At 24.6% G+C, this 23,904-nt stretch overlaps 1 protein-coding gene across 1 annotated transcript in view; it reads right to left on the reverse strand.

Annotated features, from left to right (window-relative positions):
* Positions 1–377: 377 nt before the first annotated feature.
* LOC105360637 (scavenger receptor class B member 1) overlaps positions 378–23,904 on the reverse strand; it is a 37,207-nt gene continuing 13,680 nt past the window's right edge. Inside the window, exons 2-8 of the mRNA XM_011497593.1 lie at positions 16,959–17,214; positions 16,496–16,637; positions 3,669–3,869; positions 2,648–2,872; positions 2,258–2,420; positions 1,525–1,769; positions 378–991 (exon numbers count right to left, since the gene is read on the reverse strand). Of these exons, the coding sequence (XP_011495895.1) occupies positions 638–991; positions 1,525–1,769; positions 2,258–2,420; positions 2,648–2,872; positions 3,669–3,869; positions 16,496–16,637; positions 16,959–17,214 (1,586 nt within the window). The 3' untranslated portion in view covers positions 378–637. The remainder of the gene's footprint in view (positions 992–1,524; positions 1,770–2,257; positions 2,421–2,647; positions 2,873–3,668; positions 3,870–16,495; positions 16,638–16,958; positions 17,215–23,904) is intronic.

The following is a 23,904-nucleotide window of genomic DNA, read 5'->3' on the forward strand; positions in this document are numbered from 1 at the left end:
TAAGGCGTCCCCTTTTTGTTGTGAGTGCTGGCAGTAAATTATATTTCGAATCGTAAACTTGCTCGGACTTGTCGAGTTTTGTTTGTAAACATTTTCTCGAGTGCCCGCCTCGGGCCGCACGTGCGGATCAGCCTAGGCGCACGTGGTGGCCAGCCTTGCTGCACGCGCGGTCAGTCTAGGCTGTTTTGTTTGAAATTCATGGGGCTGCTTCAATCCCGAACAGAGTTATATTTCAATATTTTCTTTTTTATATTGAAAAGTACAGGCCATATTACGTAATCTGAAATACGAAAAAAGTATTTTCCACTTTCCTGTCAACGGTATAATAAAAAAAAAGAAAAATTAAGAAAAGAATATAGTTAAAACGGATTAAATTATACAACAGGGAGCTATGCTAAAATAGAACAAAGCACAGACTCATTAAATAGTGCATTAATAAAAAATAATTAAATTCTCTTTGGAAGGGGATAACACTATTAATGAGTATTTCAGGTGATTCTATTTTTTTTTTATCAAAGTAGCTTCGTGCAGTAATTGTGTGTCTCTTCGTTTAACCTTGCAAAATTTTCTTCAAAGAACCAAAAAGAGACGGATTTTTATTATTTGTTATAATTGATCTAGAATATGGCATTTTGACTCAGACAATAGCTTCTTTAAGATTGACTAACTCCTCGAGAGCCGATGGTTCTAATATTTCTTCATCTTTGGTGCTGAGTAGCGAATTAAAATACATGTCCAATTTTTTACTATTTCTGGAAATTGGTTTATCGTTCAAGTAGTTCATGCGTTTGCGCTGCAGCTCAGAATCTAACCACTGGCTAGAGATACTTGTATTTGCGGGTCTGTAGGTCAGAATTTTCGTTACACTCCAGACTAAGCATATGGTGCCTGCCAGAAAGAGGCCATAAATTGCGATCTCTTGCATAATTGGTAGAATATTGAGGTAAAAGAAGAACTTAGTATTTAAATAATCTGGTAACTCATACATTCCCTGTAACATTAGATTCAATCATATCGTTAAATTTTCATATGCATTATTTTCTTTAAATAATCACTTTATTAATTTTCATTAATGCTCAGAATAATTTTCCAAGAAAAATCATAAATATTCAATCTAATATTGTTTTATATACTTATATTCATTTTTTGGAATAATTAATAATATTTTATATAAATTTTGAATAAATCTTTATCAATAATTATCGAATTACATTATAATAAAATTATGATTCTGAGTTAATGAATTATACTATATATTGATATAAAAACTACTACTACTATTAATGCCAACAACAACAATAATAACGACAATAATAATAATAATAATAATAATAATAATAATAATAATAATAATAATAACAATAATAATAATAACAGCAATAGTATTAATGACATAATATTAAATTTTAAGCTTATTTAATGTTCTACATTAAATATTATTGTGATTACTATCTATAAAATTTAATAATGCAATAATTTGAATTGCTAAGTAAAACCAAACATTTGTATTGACAATAAACTTACAATTTCAAACCATAGTAAAGGGAGAACCAAATTCGAAAAACCATCTACATTCTCTATTGAACTTATATCTTGTAGAGCCATATTTATTTGAAAGCGGAAAGCAAGATCTACAGGAATACCAGATTTTGGCTGGATGTAGAAGTAAGATTCATGTTCCTTTGGATTGGGGTTCAGACCCTCTACTGCATTGAGGAGCGTTGGATCCGATTCAAAAAAGTGTGGATACGAAAGAGCAATTGGAAAACCTACAATTACGTTGACAAATGAAAATTTGTTTACATCATAAATAATTTCAATAACATATTATTGTTTTTTCCATTTAAGATTGTAAATATCAATGTTTCAAATTTTCTAATGAAACAATTAACAAATAATTTCCAAGTGCAAACAAATTCTACATCAAATTAAAAGCATTTTTGAGGTATATTTGAATGTTATTAAAATCAAATGTATAACTTTAAAAATAAAAATGAATAAAAACATGTGACAGAAAGCACTTCATATAATAATTAATTATAATTACATATTTATCAAATTTTTAAATGTTTATCTAATAGTTTTTTAATATTATATATCGTGCATATATATATATATATATATATATATATTTTTTTTTTTTTATATAGAAATTATAATGTTCTTCAGGTAATAGCCAATTTCAAATATTTGTCAATAATGATATATATGTGAAAAAAATTTGTATAGTTACTTGTTATTACATATAAATACTGACCATAATAGCAGTCAGTGACATCAACGAGTCCATAAGGTAAACAAAAGTCTTGTCTGCAAAAGCATTTATTCTCCGGATTTATTTGTCCGTTATCTAATTCGTGATCCCTAAATTTGTATTTGTATGAATACAGCCCTTTTACAACTTTTTCACCAGTACGAACCTAAATAAAATAAAATATATCATCAAACCAATTGATCGATGTTTTACAATGATTTAATAACTAAAATAAAATATTGTTTTAAACATATTTAATGGAATAACGTGTAAGCATCTAACCAAATTTTTCCTTTGAAATTATTCATTGTATTTTATGGATTAGATGTAATTTTTTGAATTATAATTATAATATTTAATTCTTTAAAACAGAAAATTAAATTTACATTTTACCATTATTGCGCTGCGACAGAGACTTTTTCTGAAAAACTTCAAAGTCTGATTTGGTTCTATATAACTTTGAAATTTGGCACCATCGCTCGCACCTTGTACATTTGCACATTCTCCAGGCCATTGTGGTAGAGTTTCAGCTCCATTGTATTTGTCAATCAAGCCTGTTAATCGGGCATCGGTTTCACCAGTATAAACTGTTTCAATGTCTCCTTTAAAATCATACATCTAAAAAGACCAATAAATTTTATGATTCTTATACTATTTAATGCCTATTTATTACTTATCTTTCGTACTTATTTTGTATATACATATATATATATATATATATATATATATATATATATATATATATATTTGATTTAAATAAATGCTTAAACAATAGTTTTTTTATCTATTATTATTATTATCATTATTATTATATATCATTACTATTATCTTATTTAGTATTATTAATATCAGTAAATTATATTTATTTAATTTATTTATTACATTTAATTTGATATAGGGAATTATCAGTCGAATATATATTTTATAGTTGACAGTACTTGGGAAAATTCATCATATTTTTCATGTACTATAAAAAAAAGTGAATTATATAGTTTATATAAATTAATAAAAAATTTTATTGATAGGTAAAATAAATTATAATAATTATTTATATTTTTAATAAAAAAAATTCTAAACGAGATTATTCTTATAATTGTCTCACGAATTCACTATATGTTACAAATTTTTTATAAGTATTTTTATATATATTTTATATTTTTTGAAGTTTTACTCAATTTACAATTTTTTAGTGTTTCCTGTATTAAAAAATTATTCAATTTCTTATATCAATCTACTATTGTTAATAATATTATTTATTAATATAATACTACATTAAATGATAAAGATACTTTTATCTATAAATATTTAATGACATAAGTAATACATTCAACTAGTAGGGAATAGAAATAATATACATAGTAAATTATATAGAAACATATAGTTTTCGATAGGAAAGAGAATTTAGACAATTTACCCTGTCGATGAGTCCCAAACGATCGAATTTGATCCAACTGGGCATAACGTTGTTACCAAGAGTAACAAGGGTTGATTTATAACCGAACATGAATTCCTTGGCTGTCATATGTACTAGGGGTTTCGAATCCGTTTGCCGAATTAGTACATTTAAGCCCCAGCGTGTTATCATCGATGCATCTTTGATAACATTAGCGATACTCTACAAAAATGTTTAAAAAAAAATTGTTTATTATTATTATTATTATTATCATAAGTATTATTATCATTTTCATTATCATCATCATCATTATCAACATCATCATTATTACTAATTTCAGAATATTTTTATATTATGATTAAACATTAACTACCTTATAAGCTAAGTATCTTAAATACCGTCCTCTTAACTCGCTGTTTTTGCTAGGAATGAATGTAAAGCCTATTAGCCAGAGTAATTATAACTCAAGCCATCTACACTAAGTATTAAAGTTTAATAATAGAATAGTTGCAAATTATATACTCATTTTATTATCTGGATTATTAATATTTTCGTATTTTTAAATTATTCGTATAAAATATAAATGAATAATTAATTGCACAATAAGGTCGAATGATTTAAATAAAATTCAAAACTATACATATAGCTTCATAAAGTTGTCTATACTGAGTAATGAATTTTAACCATAAGACTAAGATATTTGCAGTACGTAAGAACCATTAAGAAAACGTCATTATCAATCAATTGTTTGCAAATCCGCGAAATTTACCTCAGTAACCGCGATGTCGCTTTACATGCACACACATGCAAATGCCATCATATTCCCGAATACAACGTGGATTCATCTGCGCAATATAAGTGCGCGACAAATAAAATAAACGGTCGAGTTATGAGCCGATGTGATTCTCTAACCAATTTTGTGCGAACAGCACTTTCTCGCTTGAACGCCTTACCAAGTCTAAACTTTCATCCCATTAGCGGCGACCGGCATTACGTAAGGGTTGGTAGTATTCCAGCGTCAATCGCCGCAACCCACTCCTTGCGAGCACTTCGTTGTCGTTTTCACCGTGAGTTCAAGAACTCAATGAATGGCAAATTATGCATTACGTAGCTACTTCTCGATATGGCTTTCTTAGGACTTGTTGTCCGCTCATAAAGCTACAGTAAGAATTGAGCAAGTACACTTTTTAGCGGCCGTCTCGATTTAATTGGACAATGCCACTTTAAGGCCTACTGAACTATGCGCTCGTCGTTATGAAATATTGCGTTATGATCGATGTATATTTTCTTTATTAATAAGTGCCACATTATGTTGGAATACCTTTATTTTTAATTGTTTCAAGCTCAGGACTACTATTTCCGAAAGTATTCAATTTCTTCGGTTGTTGCAATAAATGCTCGTTATTTGGAAAGTTAAAAGCCATCTTCTTATCTTCTATCATATTATAATTTGGGACTTGCGTCTTCCTTTATCTTATCATTTCATATTATCTCTGCTTTTTGACATCATATAATCTCTGCGCATAATTATTTTAATTAGGAAAGCTTTTAATGATTCACAACATTTGCGTTTATGCAACAATAATTTAACAATTCGCTTATATTAGGGAAATGATTTGTATACTAAGCCTATTCATGTTGGTGTAATGTCCAGTTGATACTCTTGGGTGGACATGGCTCTTATTTTAACATCTATACTTGATAATTTGTATACTTCTGTTATTACACCTAGTTAGGGAGAGACTTTTTCAAGCGTTTATAATGCCAATTTCATGAGTCGCGTTTAGTCGATTTTGTATTCTATAAATTTCATATTACTTTTTGTTACAAAATATAAAAGGCAGCTGTGTCTGGGATTATTATCAATGTTATTTTCATACTTAATCTTTTTTATTAATTCCATGTTATAATTCATGCTACAAAAATAAAAATAGCATTTATCTTAATTAAACTCTATTTTTATCATAGTATTATTCTTCTTGATATTAAAAAATGTAGATCATTTTTTTTAACTATAAAAAATCAATTTTATCTTTAGTAATTATAGGAATTTCAAATTAGTCATTTTATTTTACAAATTACTTTTAATAATTGTTTCCAGTAAAAAAATTTTCCAATAAAAAATATCAACAAACCATTAAATATTCTTTCTATCATTGTTTTTTAAACTTGGCTAGTTAAAATTATATATATATTTACGTTGTTAATTACTATAATTAAACATAATAGATATCTTATATAGATAGCTATCTATATACCTAAAGTTATGTAAGATTTTATGAAAATTTATTAGGGATGCGATTAATATTTTATAATATACGTTTAGTTATTTCATAAGTGAATTTATATCATTATGGTAACATATTAGTAATTGCTCGAGTACATTTACTACATAATAAGATTAAACGTATTTCAGACATTTTATGAATGTAATAAAAATAAGAAAACACTATATTCATAAAAATCTAAGTTTCATATTTCATAGAAATTATATATCGAGATTATTTATGATCTATGATATAAAAATTTAATATTGTAATTAATTTAAGTAATAGTATAATTTTTTATCGTTTATGTTGTCTTTTATGGTGTAATATAATTTGTAAAATTACAAAATATATAATTAAAAATTTATTAGCATATAGAAAACTTGTCTATATTTAAAAAAGTTGATAATAAATGTTAATAAAAGAATTTTTATATATTTTATATTTATTTTAAAAATATAAAATATGAAATTATTATTTGTTTTACATAAATTTTTCATATAAATTTTGAGGAACATATTCAATTTTATACAAAAAGAAAATAAGTTTACTTTCATCATATTAATATGATAAGTAAACGAATTATTTTACACATTGATTATAGATGACTATTCATATTACGAAATAATTTGGAGTCATTCCTTATGAGAATCATGAAATTTATTATATTTAGAAAAAAAAACATAAAAATTTACTCTTTATTTAATAGTGAGTTACTTATTGATTATGTCAAATGATCGTTCACACCCAATAAGTATTAAATAAACGTACTAATAGATCTTAAAAATATCTTTTAAGAAACGAATATTTTATACAAATATTCGATTGTACTCTGAACGAAATCTGATTTTCTTTTTAAGAGTATTTTACGTAAATTTTATAAAGAATATAAAATATTAATATATTTTCTTATCTATATAATTGTAATACCAATATCGAATTAATGAAAACATCTGTTACAATAATTTGATTATCGACTCATTCTGTTATAATAAAATTAGTATATAGAGAAACAAATTAAAATATATTAATTAGTGTTTAATTACAAAAGCTTTTTTGTATATATATTATAATTATAATTAATAACTTACTGAAATTATACTTCATTTTCATTTCAATTATTGCATTTTGTTATATCAAATTTATATTACGTAATTTAAATTCCATTAGATAGTTGAATGCATCTTTCAAAAAAAAATTATTGTTAATGTTTAAAACCAGCATTTTCATGATCGAGTTTTCTTATGATAATTTATTGATGTATTTTTAGTGTTTATCAATGGCAGTAATATTTAAAGATTGAATTATAGATTTAAATACCTGTTATAATATTTCAAAAAAGAGATACACTAACAAATCGTATGACAAATCAAATCTTATAAAACGTTAAAAAACATAGGAAAGCTAATGACGGTACTGCTAATAATATATTAGCAATAAAATAGAACAACAATTAAGATGGATATTATTCAATGAGCCTTAAATAAAATGTGAAAAGAATGCAAATCAGGGTTTAATTCCAATTATTAAACTAAATACTTAAAAAAATTATGTACATATGAATTCGATTTGAAAATTTTAACGATAATATTTTTAATTGAATGTTTTATTCTGTTCATCGTTAATTAAAAAAATAAAAAAATAAAAAAAAATAAAGAAAGTAAAGTCGACTGACCCAAGATAATAAATAAATCAAAATTATTTAATAGTTCTTCGACATACTAAATTTATGGTTATGCATTTGTTTTATATTATTATGTATCGAATTGCAGAAAGTAACGTTATTATGTTGAATGAATACCTATTAATAGTTTTAAAAATTAAATTTAGTATATCTATTCTATCTTAGAAAAATAAAAATAAGTAACTTATTAAAACTCTTTTTTGTGCTTTAAATTGATCGTAAATCTATATTAATAATTCTGTGTGTATAATTTTTTTTGTGTATTGAAACGTTTTAAAAATGTCATTGCAGTCGTAAGTATTTTTAAGCGCACATTTAATTGCATCTCATTGAATTCCAATAAAATATTGACTTTTTATATATTAGTGAATAGATTATTAAGGTTAGAATATATGGTAGCACCAGCTTTTAAAATTCATTATATTCTTCTTAGATAATTAATAATAAAATTATTTTTTTAAATCTAACTTTTATAAATATAATTATAAATATCCTTACATGAATATTATTTGTATTATTATTATTATATTGTATTTTTTTAAATACACTACTTCATATATTTGAAGGAAGTTTTCTTTCTGTTGATCGTAGTTATAATGTTATATATTTTGTACATTATTTTTAAATATAAATTATTTTTATATATACATGTATAAAAATATTTTAATTTAAAAAATAAAACAATAGTGACGTAAGAAAGTTAAAGTTAGTTTAAAGATGATATAATATGATAATTGTTATTTATAAGCTACATGATCTGATAGAGATACTTAGAATTAATTATAAGAATGATATTGTAAAATTTAAATAGATTATAGGTTACTAAATAATTTTAATAATTTTTCTTTATAATGTAGTAATTTCTGTCTAATTATATAATATATAAAAAATGTTCATTAATTTTTAAGAAATAATGTATTTTAAATGAAATGTTGAAATAATATATTTTAATAATATCCTAATCGAATATTATTCTTTGCACTTATTTCCAAGAAATATCATTCTTTATTGATCGAGTAATTTTTCTTATACATATGCAATAAATTTCTAATATTTTATAAAATTATTTTACAATTTACTGCAATCTATTACTAATGCATGAAAGTTTCACTGTTATATGCTTTGTTAATCACATATAATGCATAATTAATCATTAGGAATATATTATAGATATTCTTTATAGAAAAAATCAAGTCGTATATATAATTTGAAGCTTTCATACTGACACATAAATTGAATTATTATATAATAAACTTAATTCTTTTATTAAAGAAACTGTTTAATTTCATGTACTTAATCCATTTTACTACATAAATTATGACATTTGTTTCTAAAGCATATAATTTATTAGTAATACATGAATTTTATTTTAATGAATCAATTTATATATCTACATTTATATTTATATTTAATTAATACGCAAGTTATGAAAGTACACCTTCAGAAGTACTAAAAAGACGGGGGTAAAAAGAAAGTGAGAAAAATACAGACGGGGGAGGGATAGTAGAAAACTGAACCATGAATTATTTATCAATAACCGTTATATTAAAAGCAGTTTTTATTATATTATTTTGATTATTTATTCTTGCGTATATTTAAAGGTAAGTAAATGTCTTTAAACGAATTTGCAATATATTATTTTTATATTAATAACATATGTGTTTCAAATTAATGTACATTTAGTTTCATTTGTTGATATTCTAAATATCTTTTATGATTTTCTATGTACCGTTGATAAATTTGATTATTTTGTGCAAATTATAAAATTAATTTTTTATATGAAAACAATATTTTATTGAATTATAATTGTGAAAGTGAAGATAGAAATGAGGTTAAAAATACTATGTTTATAACAAATATCTTTGATAATTTTTATTTTAGAAATAGAAATTGCTACAATTATTAATATTAAAGGTTTTTTGTAATAGTTCATGCTATGATAGCTTATGCAAATATTATAATAAATTCCTACATGTTTTGTTTACAGAATTTTAACACTGTTGTAGATTATATGTTCCAATTAATTATGTAAAAATGTAATTAATTGAATGATAATTCTGTTTATTCAATCAATTTTCTTAATTTCATGTAAATCTATATCTCTTTATAAAAATATTACAAAAGAAGAAAATAATAATAAATCAGTTATATGAAATGAGACGGTCTTTTAAGAAATTTTTATTTTTTCAATTTTTCTGTATGTACAAGTAGTAATTTTCGAAAGTGGTATTGAATATAACGGTTCGCTTTTATTTATAGAATTTTGTTTTTGTATAATATTTAATGAATTTTAATTTTATTATGCAACAATATCTTTGAAAAAATTTCACATTTCTTTCAGTTAAAATATATAAAATAAATTTCTTTAAATATTACTTCCTATTTTTTTAAAAGTTAATTTTTGAAAACTTGTAAACTAGTTATGAATTATAGAAAACCGATAATTTGAAATAATTTCGATTACATTTTATATTAAATTTATGAGATTTATAAATATTGTACTGCTATTATTCAATAATTTACATTCCACGACATCAAATTTATAATACAATTATTATTTGTATTAATTTTAGTACAATTTTTGTACATAAATACGATATTCAGACTAGTTAATTATTTAAGTAAATATATAAAATTATTAAATAATTTTTTATTAAAGTAAATGAAAAAAAGAAACGTATATAATATTCAGTTCCAACTATTACAAAATAGTTTCTGGCATATTAAGTATCAAAAATTTTAAATGATATTCATGATTGCAGTATAATGTACAAACAGCCCTTTTGGATATTGTATGCATATGTAACTTTGCTTACGTTATATATTGTAAGTTCAAATTATATGAGCAACTATTGGTCAAGTTTGAAGTAATTTATAAATTTCGATAAGCTTCGAACATTAGGAGTTTTGCCAATAATAATTATATTTCTTGGAAAATATTCATAATGATCATGCATAGTAGTAAAAAATGAATGATCAAAGGTATATAAGATTGTATTTTATTTGGTACAACGAACAATTTTTCAAATCTGTTAAAATGGTATACTTTTTATTAGCAATGTCTTATTTACGGATACATGCAGAAATCCAAGTGGACTGATTAATATTTTTGTAAATGTTATTTGAAATATATGAATTAAAAGAACAATATTCATTTCTCGTGTCTTAACCAAGATCGTCGACTTTATAATTGTTCGGGATTGATGCAGTCCCATGAACTTCAAACAAAAGAAAGGTCATACACGCTGTCCGGCGTACCGCATGTGCGCCTAGACTAACCGCATGTGCGCTTAGATTGGCCGCATGTGCGCCTAGACTGGCCCGCACGTACGGACCGAGACGGGTACTCGAGGGAATGTTTACAAACAAAACTCGGCAAGTCCGAGCAAGTTTACGACCCGAAATATAATATACTATAAGATCACCTAATGGTATTACTCCTACTTTTCTCTCGTCGAACATTCTCGAAGGTTCTAGATTTTTCCTTCGACGCCTCGTGTAAGAATTAGTGCAACAACGACGATGCCTTGTTGCCAGCTAAGTGAGCCGCCGCGTGACTATATAAGGGACGCACGCGGCGCGTCTCCCTCTCTCGCTGAAAGCTTCTTGCTTGCTGAACGGCTTTCTTGCCGAACCACCCTCGACCAACTGAGCTTGCGGCTAACATCTTGCCGTGACCCGACCGCAGTGACCGACTATAGTGAACCGATTCAATCATCTACCACCAGAAGTCATGGTACACGGGTCTCGATCTGCCCTCAGCAGGACCGCCATGGAACGGTCGGTATTTTCAGTAGAGCCGCCACGGAACGATCAAGCCTTCGGTTCGTGCGCGTATTCAAAAGGCTCATACGCTCATTTGTAATATCGCTTCGCTCTCACTCAAGCGTAACTGCCGCTCAGTGTGTGTAGACACATACTGTGAAGACGATGCATGGGCATATAATCGGCATCATAGTTAAAATTACGCGCCTGCATATGAATAAGAAATCGACAGATTAAATAGTGATTACAGTGAAGCCAATGGAATAGTAATCAAAGGGAAAATTAATTAAACAGCAATCAACAGAGCTTGTCAACACTTTACAAGGTACCTATTTTTATATTAATAAATAAACTAGTCACATCTAGCACAAGAAACCTAGGCAATTTCGCATCCCCTGACGCAGTCGACAGGTGATGGACACTTGGTTGTGCATTCTCTAAAATACTTGACTCAATGACGCAACAAGTCAAGATCATCCTCAAGGCCAGACTACAGTATATCGACTGATCGACAATAAGGACATTTTCAAGAAATCCTTCAGATTTGTAAGGTTTATAATCATAAAGACGGTTTATAAATAACTAAAGACACAATTGATTAGTTAATAAATTCCATTAAACATCTTACACCATATCAAGTAGTTATTCATACATCACGCATACTTGATTCAAACACCATCTTCTCATGCTAACTCACCACAAGCATGATTGACTGACTACATCAGCTGATATTTACAACATCGGCATTACTTCAACTTCAAGATACTTAGTCACATCCATAGCATCTACAGTAATTCAAGAATACAAGAATAAACCCTCACTACTTCAATAGAATTATTTCTCTCTACATCAAAGTGCAATATTGTTATAATTATTTACATTAATAAACATTGTTTTTACTAAATACATAATATCTTTCAGCCTTGTCTGTTATTGTTTCCTTTGAAGTTATCCTGCTGAGAGACTAGTCCACTGAACTATTGGTAGTTCGAGCCATAAACTAACCCTTTAAAATCGAACAATAATCTATAAGAAGGGAAAATGTCATATCTCATAGACATTTGATCCTTTACATTTCTTATCTTCTTGATTCCAATCTACTTGCATTTTATTTAGATTCAGTAATATCTTCGTAATAGGTTCGTTTTTTCATTTGATTTATTATATCCATCGTGAAGTAGTTTATTATTTATTTATCCCTAGCTATTTTTCATACAAATAGATTTTTTAATTATGAAAACAGTTCGAATAATTTTACGTCTGCTGTTTTGTTTAATCAAATGCTGCTACAGCGTCTAGAAATTTTTCATTATTATTGATGTCAATAATTAATTTATATTATCTAATGAACTATTAGAGTAGTTTTAATTCTTATCATTACATTTAACTTTATTTTTCTTCATTCTTTCTTTATATTACTTAAATATCTTGTGAGAGAAAATTCGATCTTGAATACAAAAAAATTTTATATACATTTAATCTTTTGTATTTGTTTGTATGTAATATTTTTATTATTAAAAATATTTATTTTTTTTACAATTTCAGAGTACTGACTTTTGTTAACTATTCTTTTAATATCATTATTGTCTAAGAATTATAATTACTATTCGTCATGTGACTTGACGATTAATAAATATTTTCTTATAAAGTACTTAAATTTAATTTAATTTAATATATGCACAATATTAAATATGCAGTTATATTTTTATATAATTTTAGTAAAAATTATGTATATATATGAATGTATGAACAAAATAAACTAAATTATTTTCATGCCGCAAAATTTTCATTTCTCTGATAGAGTACAAAAAACAAATTATAAAATCTTGAACCTTAACTGTATAAGGATAAGTTCTTTAAATATAATAGTTATTCAAATCTTAATAATTCAATAGTTTATTTTTTTTTAATTAATGTGTAAATTTAATTAACTGAACATCAATCGTTGCAATACAGCGATTCTGTTGTTAAATATATTATTTTCATAGAAATTCATAGAAATTAAAAAAAAATTGAGTTCGTAGAATTATATAAATGTAGGATTATGTTTTACCATGCGATTTGCAAACATCTTATCCTTATACTTTTAAACTTTAGAAGACAAAGAGATTTTATAATCCATGTGTAGCACGTGCGTATATTTTTTAAATAAAAAAGTATGATTCAACCGTGCGTTGAGTATTTAAAATACAATTTTCATTTATTATCTGTTTCGGTTCTGATATTTCCACAATGCATTATTGTTGGAGGGAGTCTTTAATGAAAATTGAGGGAAAGGTAGATCCTAGAAAGGGAGAGAAAAAACTCGGTGATAGTTGATGACAAATCGAATATAAAACACGCGTGAACTTAATTTACCCAGAATCAGTAAGCAAATTTTCTGTAAAGACGATATTGAATTTATTTGATATTTTAAATTTGTAAAAATAATGAAAAAGATTTTAAAAAATAGCAAAGATTTATAAAAAAATAACTGATACTTAATATTATAATAGATGAACAAACATTTTTCAAGAAATTAATCTACTTTTATAATGAGCATTGCACTTCTTAATACAAAGTAGATATTAACGAGCCGCTGTAAATTAATGGTAATTATAGAACGATCATTATTAATTGTTAGATATCGAATGACAATATCGAATGGCAATAAATGATGTAAATTCTCATACTTCATTGTATATAATGTTGAAATCCAATTATGTTTATCTATGTTTTGAGACCGTGGTAAATAAATATATTGATAAATAAAGATGTTTAAAAAAGGACCAAAGAAAATTCTCTTTCCTTCATTCAACTATTATTTTTTATATTTTAAATTAGTACTAAAGTTATTGATTATAAAGTTACAGTAACCATTAACGATTCTTCTAAATAAATTGTTTAAGCTTCGAAAACGATTTTTATATACTTTGTATTGTAGTCAGGTAATCAATTCATAAATATATAAAGTTTTCTGTAAATTTATTGGTCTAAAATCAAATTTTGTAAGTAAAATATAATATATGGATAAGCAAGTTTATATTTTCAATAAATATTATTACATTAAATATTTAAATTATATTATGATACTATGAATTATTATGATATTATGAAAAAATTTTAATAATCAATGATAACTTCGTATTCATTTTTGAAAATATTTTCAACTTACGATGAAAAATAGGCATTTTTTAAAATGAAACGGTACATTCCATGCCTTTTTATATAATCTTATGAAATACTGTATTAATGGTTTATTGATTTAATGGAGTAACGAGATTTTTATTTTACTGAGAAAGATTAATTTATTCTAAATTAATTATAATATCAATTTTTTGAACTTCTTTATAATTTTTATAATCGTTTGTAAGATAATAGCTATCAGTAATATTAGAGTAGCTTTTTTATTGACTCCTATGCATTCATATGTATGACTTAGTATGTAAATTATTGATCCATGGTAGTTGACGAATCTTTTACTTGTTACATTGCTTTGAGTTCCAACGGCCTTTTAAAATTGCTTATTATCGTAACATACATTTTTCATGATTTTAAAGCATCACGCGCAGTTAATTCACGACTACGTTTTCCTCAATCGTTTCTATGTTTTTATTTTATTTGCGCGAAGTTTCTGGAAAAATATAAAGTCCCATGCGATTCGAAAGTAGCCGAGTTCAAGAATTGCTCACGTCTACGGAGGCCGTTCACACAAACTTGGCTCATGAAATCCTGACCTTGCCAAGGTCAGGGGAGATGGGAAAAGAGGCGCACGATATTCGAGCGACGCAGGTGTAGAATACCGTGTGAGCAAAAGTGTGTCGCATTCAGGCTATCGAACTCTTAGTCGACCCTGTCATTCGATTCAGATGATCTTTTTAATTACATGAAAGTTGCGGTTTAAGGCTATCAAATTTAAGGCTATCGCTCTTCTTTATTATAATAAAGACTCATTCGAGTTTTATGTATCTTTTCATAGAATTATCATCGATATGCGGCTAAAATTCTAGAATAGAATTCTTATATTTCAAATTAATATTTTCAAAATAATATTTGTTGCAATATTTAATGTTTTAAAATCGAGATTTTGAAATTTCAAGTCCATAATTATTGCTGCCTAGTCTATAATCTCAATTAATACTCTTCGACGCAATGAGTTTTCGACATTTTACAAAGATCATTATTACATGGCCTATTGACATTTTTAACCTTTATACAATACACTGCTAAGTTTAAATTACAAATTTTTTTAGTTATTTTCAACAAAATAATAATAAGAATACTAATCAACGTACGATAATAATTTTAACATATTTTATTTTATAAAATGAATAGATAAAAAGTTGTAAATTTCTAGGCGCACAAGCATGTTTTCTCCTAAATTGCTTGTTTACATTTAAAATAAAATATAATAATAGGATAATGATAATACAGACTATACATACAGATCTATATCAATTTGTGATACTTTGCGTTACTGATTTAAAATAAACATATTATGCGACCTTATTTAAAGAACGATTTAACAATTATTTATACTGATTTTTACTTCCATATAAGTATCGCGAGAAAGAATATTAAATTATTTAATTTTTTATCATACACCAGTAGTAATTATGGAATATAATTTATTAACTAATGAATTTTTTATGAACCATTTACAAATTATGATATTTTCGCATATTTTCATGTAACCTAATAATTTTACTAAAACAAGTCGTATAATATGGCTTTTAATTTATAACACAAAACACAAATATTTAAATCGTATTTAGTTAAATACATTACTAATTTGCTTAATATTAATGATTAAATTCTTATCCACATTATTTTAATATTTAAAAGTATTATTAAAACGTTGTTAAGTTTTTATAATATGTCTAACTTTTATTATACTATTCTATGCAAATAAAGATAGTACTCATTTTTCTTTTTATTGTAAGTAAAATTATTTATTTATTATAAAGACTATTTAATAATTTTATTTACTTTATTTAATTAAATTAAAGAATAAAATGTTCGCTTGATCCTTCTGTTATGTAGCAGAAATTTAGTTAAATAATTTATAATTTATATAATAAGAAATTAATTATTTTAATTCAATGAATTTGGTAATACATGCGCAATATCATATTAGTGTAATGTGTACTTACCAATAATGCTATATTTGGCATTATGACAATATCTTCTTCTGTTCCATTGCTTAATTGCGGAATGAATTGCAAAGGATGAAATGGTACAGCTGTCACTGTTCCATTATCATTAAATGTGACGTTCCCATGCTCTAAGAGTTCTCTAATAATTAAAAAATGATTATTTGCAAATTAGTTAATATAAAAAATATAGTTAATATATAAAAGTTTAATATCATTATATTTTTTTAAGATTAAAAACACTATTCATTTAATTTAAAATTAATGTCAATTAAATAAATGAAGAAAAAACAAAGGATTGGAAACAAATTAGTGTAAAATGATTATTAATTTACTTAAAATTTTGCTATTGTTCAATGTAAAATAAAACTATAACTTTTACTATAACTATAACACGCTAAAAAATCTATAAATCAATAATTATGAAAATTATTTATTCAAAAAGTACTTGGAGTTTACTCACTTGTATACGTAAGGTCCAATTTGTTCAAATTTTAGTTTGAAATCCTTTCCATTTATATATTTCTCATGGTTTGTTATGTTGAAGAGGTAAACTTTGAGGTAGAGATCGACTGGTGGTAACCTCCAAATCTCATAAATTTCACCACCTGGCCCGAACGTTGCCTTCCATTTAAAGAGAGCTTCATAAGGTTGCAAGAACAATAATAAGCAACCTGTTACTAACCCCATCAGACCGATTGTCATCAAGAAAAAGATACCTATAATGACAAAGAAAAAAAGAAAATATACTGAATTTTTATTTTATAGTAATCATTAACTAAATAAAATAATAAATATAATAAAACTAAATTATAATCTAGAAGAATAAAATTCACAATACATTATTATTTCGGTGATACATTGGATATGTACAATTTGTTATCTTTTTAGTTGATATATAATTGGAAACTTATTACGAATATTAAGTTATAAATGTCTAAGTAAGACTTCATAGACATATAATTGTATTTTTATACAGTAATTTAATGCATTTATAAGCTTATTAATATCGTTTATATATATATATATATATATATATATATATATATATATATATATATATATATTAACAGTGATATTAAAGTCTTTTCTTTGGAATAGAGATAATAAAATAAACTCCGCTTACATACATTTGTATGTATATGAATGCAAATCTAATCTTTAGAATATAAATAGACTTCAAATTCATTCAATTAAAAATATGACAATAATTAATATTTCTTTATTGTGAAAATTTTATTGTTTAATAATAAACTTTATTTTAATGTATGTCAAAATAATTTACTCAGTGATTTTTGAAATATAATAAACACATTCAATTTTGTAATGAAAAGTAAGGAATTTTTTTTGTGGCTCTTCTGTTGTTGATACGGTTTCGAGATTCCATATGGTGATATTTAATAAGGTTTTGATATGCACATGAATAAGAATTTTTCGTGACTAAGCAGGTAATAGGCAATTTTTAGCGAAAATAATGTATTTTTCATAGGTTCAGCTGAAAATTTATTTATATACGCATTTAAAGTGCGTGCAATCATTGAGGTAAAGCATCCCTTTTGTACGTTTACATGAATTTTAATTGCATTATTGCAAACAAAAGTCACTTATTAAATATTTTAATAACTTTATTCAATTTTTTATTTTTATGATAAAGAAATCTTTATATTATAAAAATATAAATGATTAAAGTTTTGTATAATCAAAGAATTCTTAACATAGACGAATAAATTGTCAATTAACTATGGTTATATTTTAGGATAAACTAATTTGTCTAGTTGTCTTTTCTTTTTCAAATTTTTTTGGTTATATATAAAAAACTATCGAATCAGCTTCATAATTATAGGCCACCATATGAAATGTGGTATAGTTTTATTTCGTATTTTTCTTTTTTTGCGACTATTTCATGTTATATGCGACAGATAAACTTTAACCCTGATTTTATTTAGTCAGGTTTGCATTTAATATCATCGCCAGACATCTGTAAATAATATATAACTTCTTTCATACCAAAGAAAAATATTTAAAAAAGTCAAACTGGAGGCTGTTTTATATCAAAATTGACCCCTTTCAATTTTTCAATAATTTCATGATTTATTGAAATTTGATTGATTTTTTTTTAATGAACAATACTTTGTATTTACATTTATACTGTACACTACTTACATTGCATTCCATCTCTCTCTGTCTCTCACTCTTGTATTTGCTAATCAATAGTTATTCGACAGATGTTATATTGAAATTATTTAAATATAATATTGAATGTGATGGTTTAAACGATTAAAAGATTTAAGGATTTTTAAAAAGTTTTATTAAATATTTGTTAAAAAATTATTTCAATATCCTTCAATGTTTTATAATTTTTTATTACAATAAGATGCTCTTTATGTTGTATTATTTGATTCACAATGTTATTTATCGAATGAATATTAGATTTTCATTTGTAATAACAAAATGATAGCACTGTGGAAATCCAAATATTGAAAATCATTCATAATTGCTTAAGTATTAAAACAATACTATATTATTAATTAAAAATAAAAAAATAATGACATTAATATATACTTTTTAATTGATACAATTATCATTTTAATTAAATTCTATTGTTGATTATTATCACTAATTTATTCATTACGTGCTTCATAATCTTTTCATACAATTATAGTTATACTATATATAACCACATATTAAAAATACAAAAAACATATATTATTAATGTTATATTTCTATAATAATACATAAGGTTAAAAAAGTAAGTTTAAAAAATTATTTAAAGTAAATTATAGCATTAAGTAAGACTTCAAAATTTACATTTTTAAAAACGTTAATTTCTTAAAGGAAAACCATTATTATTCTAATCAATTTAAGTTTTGAAATTTATTTGTACATTTTTCTAATAGCAATTTTAAGTGAGTCAAGCGGAACATCGATTTGATTATTGATGATAAATTCGATAAAAATTCTTATTAAAATAATTAATGATGAAGTTAGCATTAAGAAAATATAAAAATTTGTTAAATGCCATTGACAAATATTATGAATTTGTGACTATGTTCGCAATATGAAGATATAAATAATAACGAATACGATCGGATTATAAGAATTTTGTGATAATAAAATGACCTCAATAGATAACGTGTTAATACATATATGTTGTAAAACTCTATATTTAGTTTTAAGCATTTTAGCTACATAGATATTCTGTAATTTAATTTCTTTATTTTTTATTGAAATAAATACATTCAAAATAATAATATGATGAAATTTTTAGTATTATATAATTTATGATATTAAAGTATAATAAAGTAAAATAAAATATAATATTTAAATATAATGAAGTATAATAAAGTACAATATTAAAACACTACAATTATTTTTAATATATTATGTAAATTTCTTTTCGTAACCAACAAATATTATTGTATTCGGGAAATCATTTACATTCCTACATACAAGGCAATATGTCATTGAAGCAACGTTAGGTCTTAGTAGAGAATATATTGCATGTTAACTAAGTAGTAGAAAAATAATTATTATGTCATCTGTTTTGCTTTATGAAAATTTTGTTTTTAATAAATTTGACTAGGATGTATGTTTATTTTAGAAAAAGAATTTTATATACTTTTATCGTGTTGATTTTGCTTTTATAATAATTAAAATATCTTTTAAAAATTCAATATTAAAATATTTGTAAATATGTTTAGAAAAATATACAATTTTAACTATTAAATATTCTAACAATATTGATAATGAAACGTTGTTTTCATATAAGACATATTTTATATGAAATATTTATCTTAATTATGATTTACAATTGAATTTTCAATAGGAATATTTCATACTTAAGACATTAGACAAAATTTTAAACCAATTAAAATTCCTACTATAATAATAAATTTAAAAATAATAATATTATAAATAATTTGATATAAATGTCAGTTCATTTCTATTCACTTATATTTAAATTAAGTTTTTGAATATGTTATTCGGCTATATTTATTATTATTATTATTATAAATTTGTTATTAGTATTTTCATAATGAATGTTTTTAATTTTTTCACAAGATTTAGTTAGCTTATTTATTTATACTTGGGTATGCACTCTATATTTTTTAATGTAAAAAAATTTTTCGTAAATTTGAAAAAGTTGCTTACACTATTCATAGATTATTGATATAGAGAACATTATATTCAATGAATTTATTTACATATCTTTTATATGACATTTTAAGTATATTCTAAAAGCAGTAGTTTATTAAGAAATTGACATTTAATATAAAACCTACATGAGAATAAAATTGATATTAAAAATGTGTATTTCATTATATTACATATGTACATATTGCAAAAAAACAAAAAAATAAGCAAACAAAAAACAAAAAACATAAAAAGTCATATCAGAATAATTGGCTTTTGTCTATCTACAGTCAATCGATCAGACAGCATCATACGAATTTAAAGTATGCAGTTTGTTAATAGCGTGATTCAGAAATGAAATCACGTATGGTGAGGTATGATATCATTGTCCACTGCTTGCATTATGGTAGTAGTCAGTTTTACGTATAAGTTTTCCACAATTTTACAAGAACGTAAGATTGACTGACTCATAAATTACCAATTTTAGATATTATGGTAAGTAGAAATTGTAAAGTTACTTGTCTGGGATTTTAAAATTGCTGCCACTTGTATTTAGAAGTTAAATTTTACAATATATAACCATTTATAAAAACATCAAAATTGTGAAAATTAATTCTAAATATTTTTAATGTAATTAAAATATATAGCAATACTACATAAAGATTCCCATTTTATAATTTGAATGAATTTTCTTTTATAATTAAAATGGCTTTTTAAACTGTCGAATAATTCGTATTGACAAATACGTATCATTCAAAAATGTATATTATATGAATGTATGTATTACACAATAGACCATTTAAATATACCAAAAATTAAGATTTTTTAAAATTATTTTAGATTAGAAAATAAAAAATACGAAAGGATTAAATATATTAGAATGTTTATAAATGGTTTTTGTAGATTATAAGATAAACTCTCTATCAAAATATTTATATTTGTATTGATATTTATTTTAATAATTTTATTTTTCTACGAATAATTCTTGCTTTAGTAAACTTACAAAAAATAATTTATGAAATTGAAATATTAACAATGAAATAAGTATTATCATGCTTTTTTTATTCATATCCTTATTATGTTTTCTTGAATTAGATTTAAAATTGATCATAACGTTATTTATAAGTATTTTCGTGTGTTGACAAAAAATAATATATAAATAACTGATTTAATATTATTATATTAAAATAAAATTTGTGCGTATAATTAAAATATAAGAAATGATTATAATAGTTTTATTATATTTGAAGAAATATTGACAAGATGTTGAGTAAAGGAACTTAATTGTTAATATAATTTCAATATTTATTTACATGAATTATTTATTAAATTTATGAAAATAATTTTTTTCTTATTTATGAAGGTATATATAGAGTAAGTTAATTTGTATAAATTATGTCATTGACAAAAATGAATTATAGAATAGTATGTGAAAAATAAAATTCCCTAAAATCAATTAATTTGAATCAATTCAATACTAAACATCAATTAACTTGAACATCTCAACATTTTTAATTTTTAAATTTACATGAGTTTTCGTTTCAAATAAGTCATGAAAGAAAAGAGATATCTGGACACGTGCATTACATTAATATAGAATATTATAGAAAATAAAAGAAAGAATGATGAATCATGTTACAGAATTTTTTTTATTTTTAACTTAAGAATTAAACAATCAATAATCAGGTTATTTACGTGAAATTAAAGAAAATATAAAGCTGGATAATTAATGGCAATATAATCTTAAATAAATGTTTATAAATTGCTAAGGGGAATACCATTTTACGACGTTTCCTAGTTATGCAGAGTAAAATGCGAAAATATGCGAAAGTACGCGAAAATATGCGAATGTGCGTTAGTCACTTCATTATTTGTTCGTCAGGTATTTATATTCTCTTTGGTGGATATTTAATATATATTTTTAATTAAAAAATATTTCGGTAAGAAAATGTTTTTTTTTAATAAATAAAAAATTCATTATTTAATTTATTTAGCTTCACAGCTAGTGTGCAAGATTGAGAATAAAATTTTTTCTTTAATTTTATTAAGGATAATTTTATCGTTTGTTTTATTCCGGATTCTATATATATTCAGGTGAGATTTGATGTCCAAGGATTGGAGTCATATAAAAACTTCTCTGATTCCAATGTAGCTTATTACATAAAAGTATACTTCTGGAAGAATAAAATATTTATGATTCAACTGGATTTGGTAATAGAGAAAATAAACTTGCATAATTTCTCACAATATTTTTATCGAGTGCTTTGATCGATGAAGTTAACAATTTTGTTTAATTTTTATAAAATCAATAGGATCATTTAATTTTTAATCATATAAAAAATAAATAATACTGAAGCCTTTTATGAAACAAATTACCAATGTGAAATTATCTATGCTCTATTAATTTGTATATTACATATTAAAAAATTAAAAAAATCATTTACAAGTTATTTAAATTCTCATACCTAATTATATTTAATCTATTAGATTTAAAATTGAAGCATTTCAAAATATCTGCATAGATGAAAAAAAAGGATAGTATTTAAAATAGAAAATTTTCGACACATGATTATCAGATATATTTAAGTTTCGGGAAAATTTTTGACAATTTTCTTTGAAAAATTTCTTCAAAATTACAATTAAACCTAATTATGACAAATATTTGTTAAATATATCGGTGTATTTAAAAATAGAAGTGGTACTTGTTTCGCTTGTAAATAAGTAAATATATAAAGCTATGTGTATCAAGTATGAGCAACAAGCTTCTTTTCAATTCAAACCAAAGAAAAAATTTCGTACTTAACTTCCCAGCAATTTGGCTTGTAAATGGAAAATGAAATGGCTGTCCATACAAGTCCTGCTCCATTACAAACTATACACCATCCGCGCGGAATGGGAAAGTGTTACTTTCGCCATGACGCGCATATCGCAAATCTAGAATTTTGCACTCCTCAGCATCCCGGCTACTGTCGCCGCATTAAGCGGGCACGTGCATGTTACGAAAGAATCTAGCGATCGCGAGCCAAAATTGATTTGCACAGGGATTAACGACATGACCCGGGCTTCTACTCCTACTCTCGTCCGTTTGCGCGTGGAATTACAATTTCTCTGGTATGCCTTGCACACGCACGTAATGACGTGAAAGTGCATGGGCGGTGCGCTTGGCAGTAGGCGATAGCGTTGCCGATAACGTAAATGATGATTGTGGTGAATAGTCACCGACAATCAGCCAGTATCTTCGATTTCATAATAGGCTTGCAGTATTGCTGTTCGGG

The sequence above is a fragment of the Ceratosolen solmsi genome, unplaced genomic scaffold (assembly GCF_000503995.2).
Source record: "Ceratosolen solmsi marchali unplaced genomic scaffold, CerSol_1.0 scaffold47, whole genome shotgun sequence".
Taxonomy (NCBI): domain Eukaryota; kingdom Metazoa; phylum Arthropoda; class Insecta; order Hymenoptera; family Agaonidae; genus Ceratosolen; species Ceratosolen solmsi.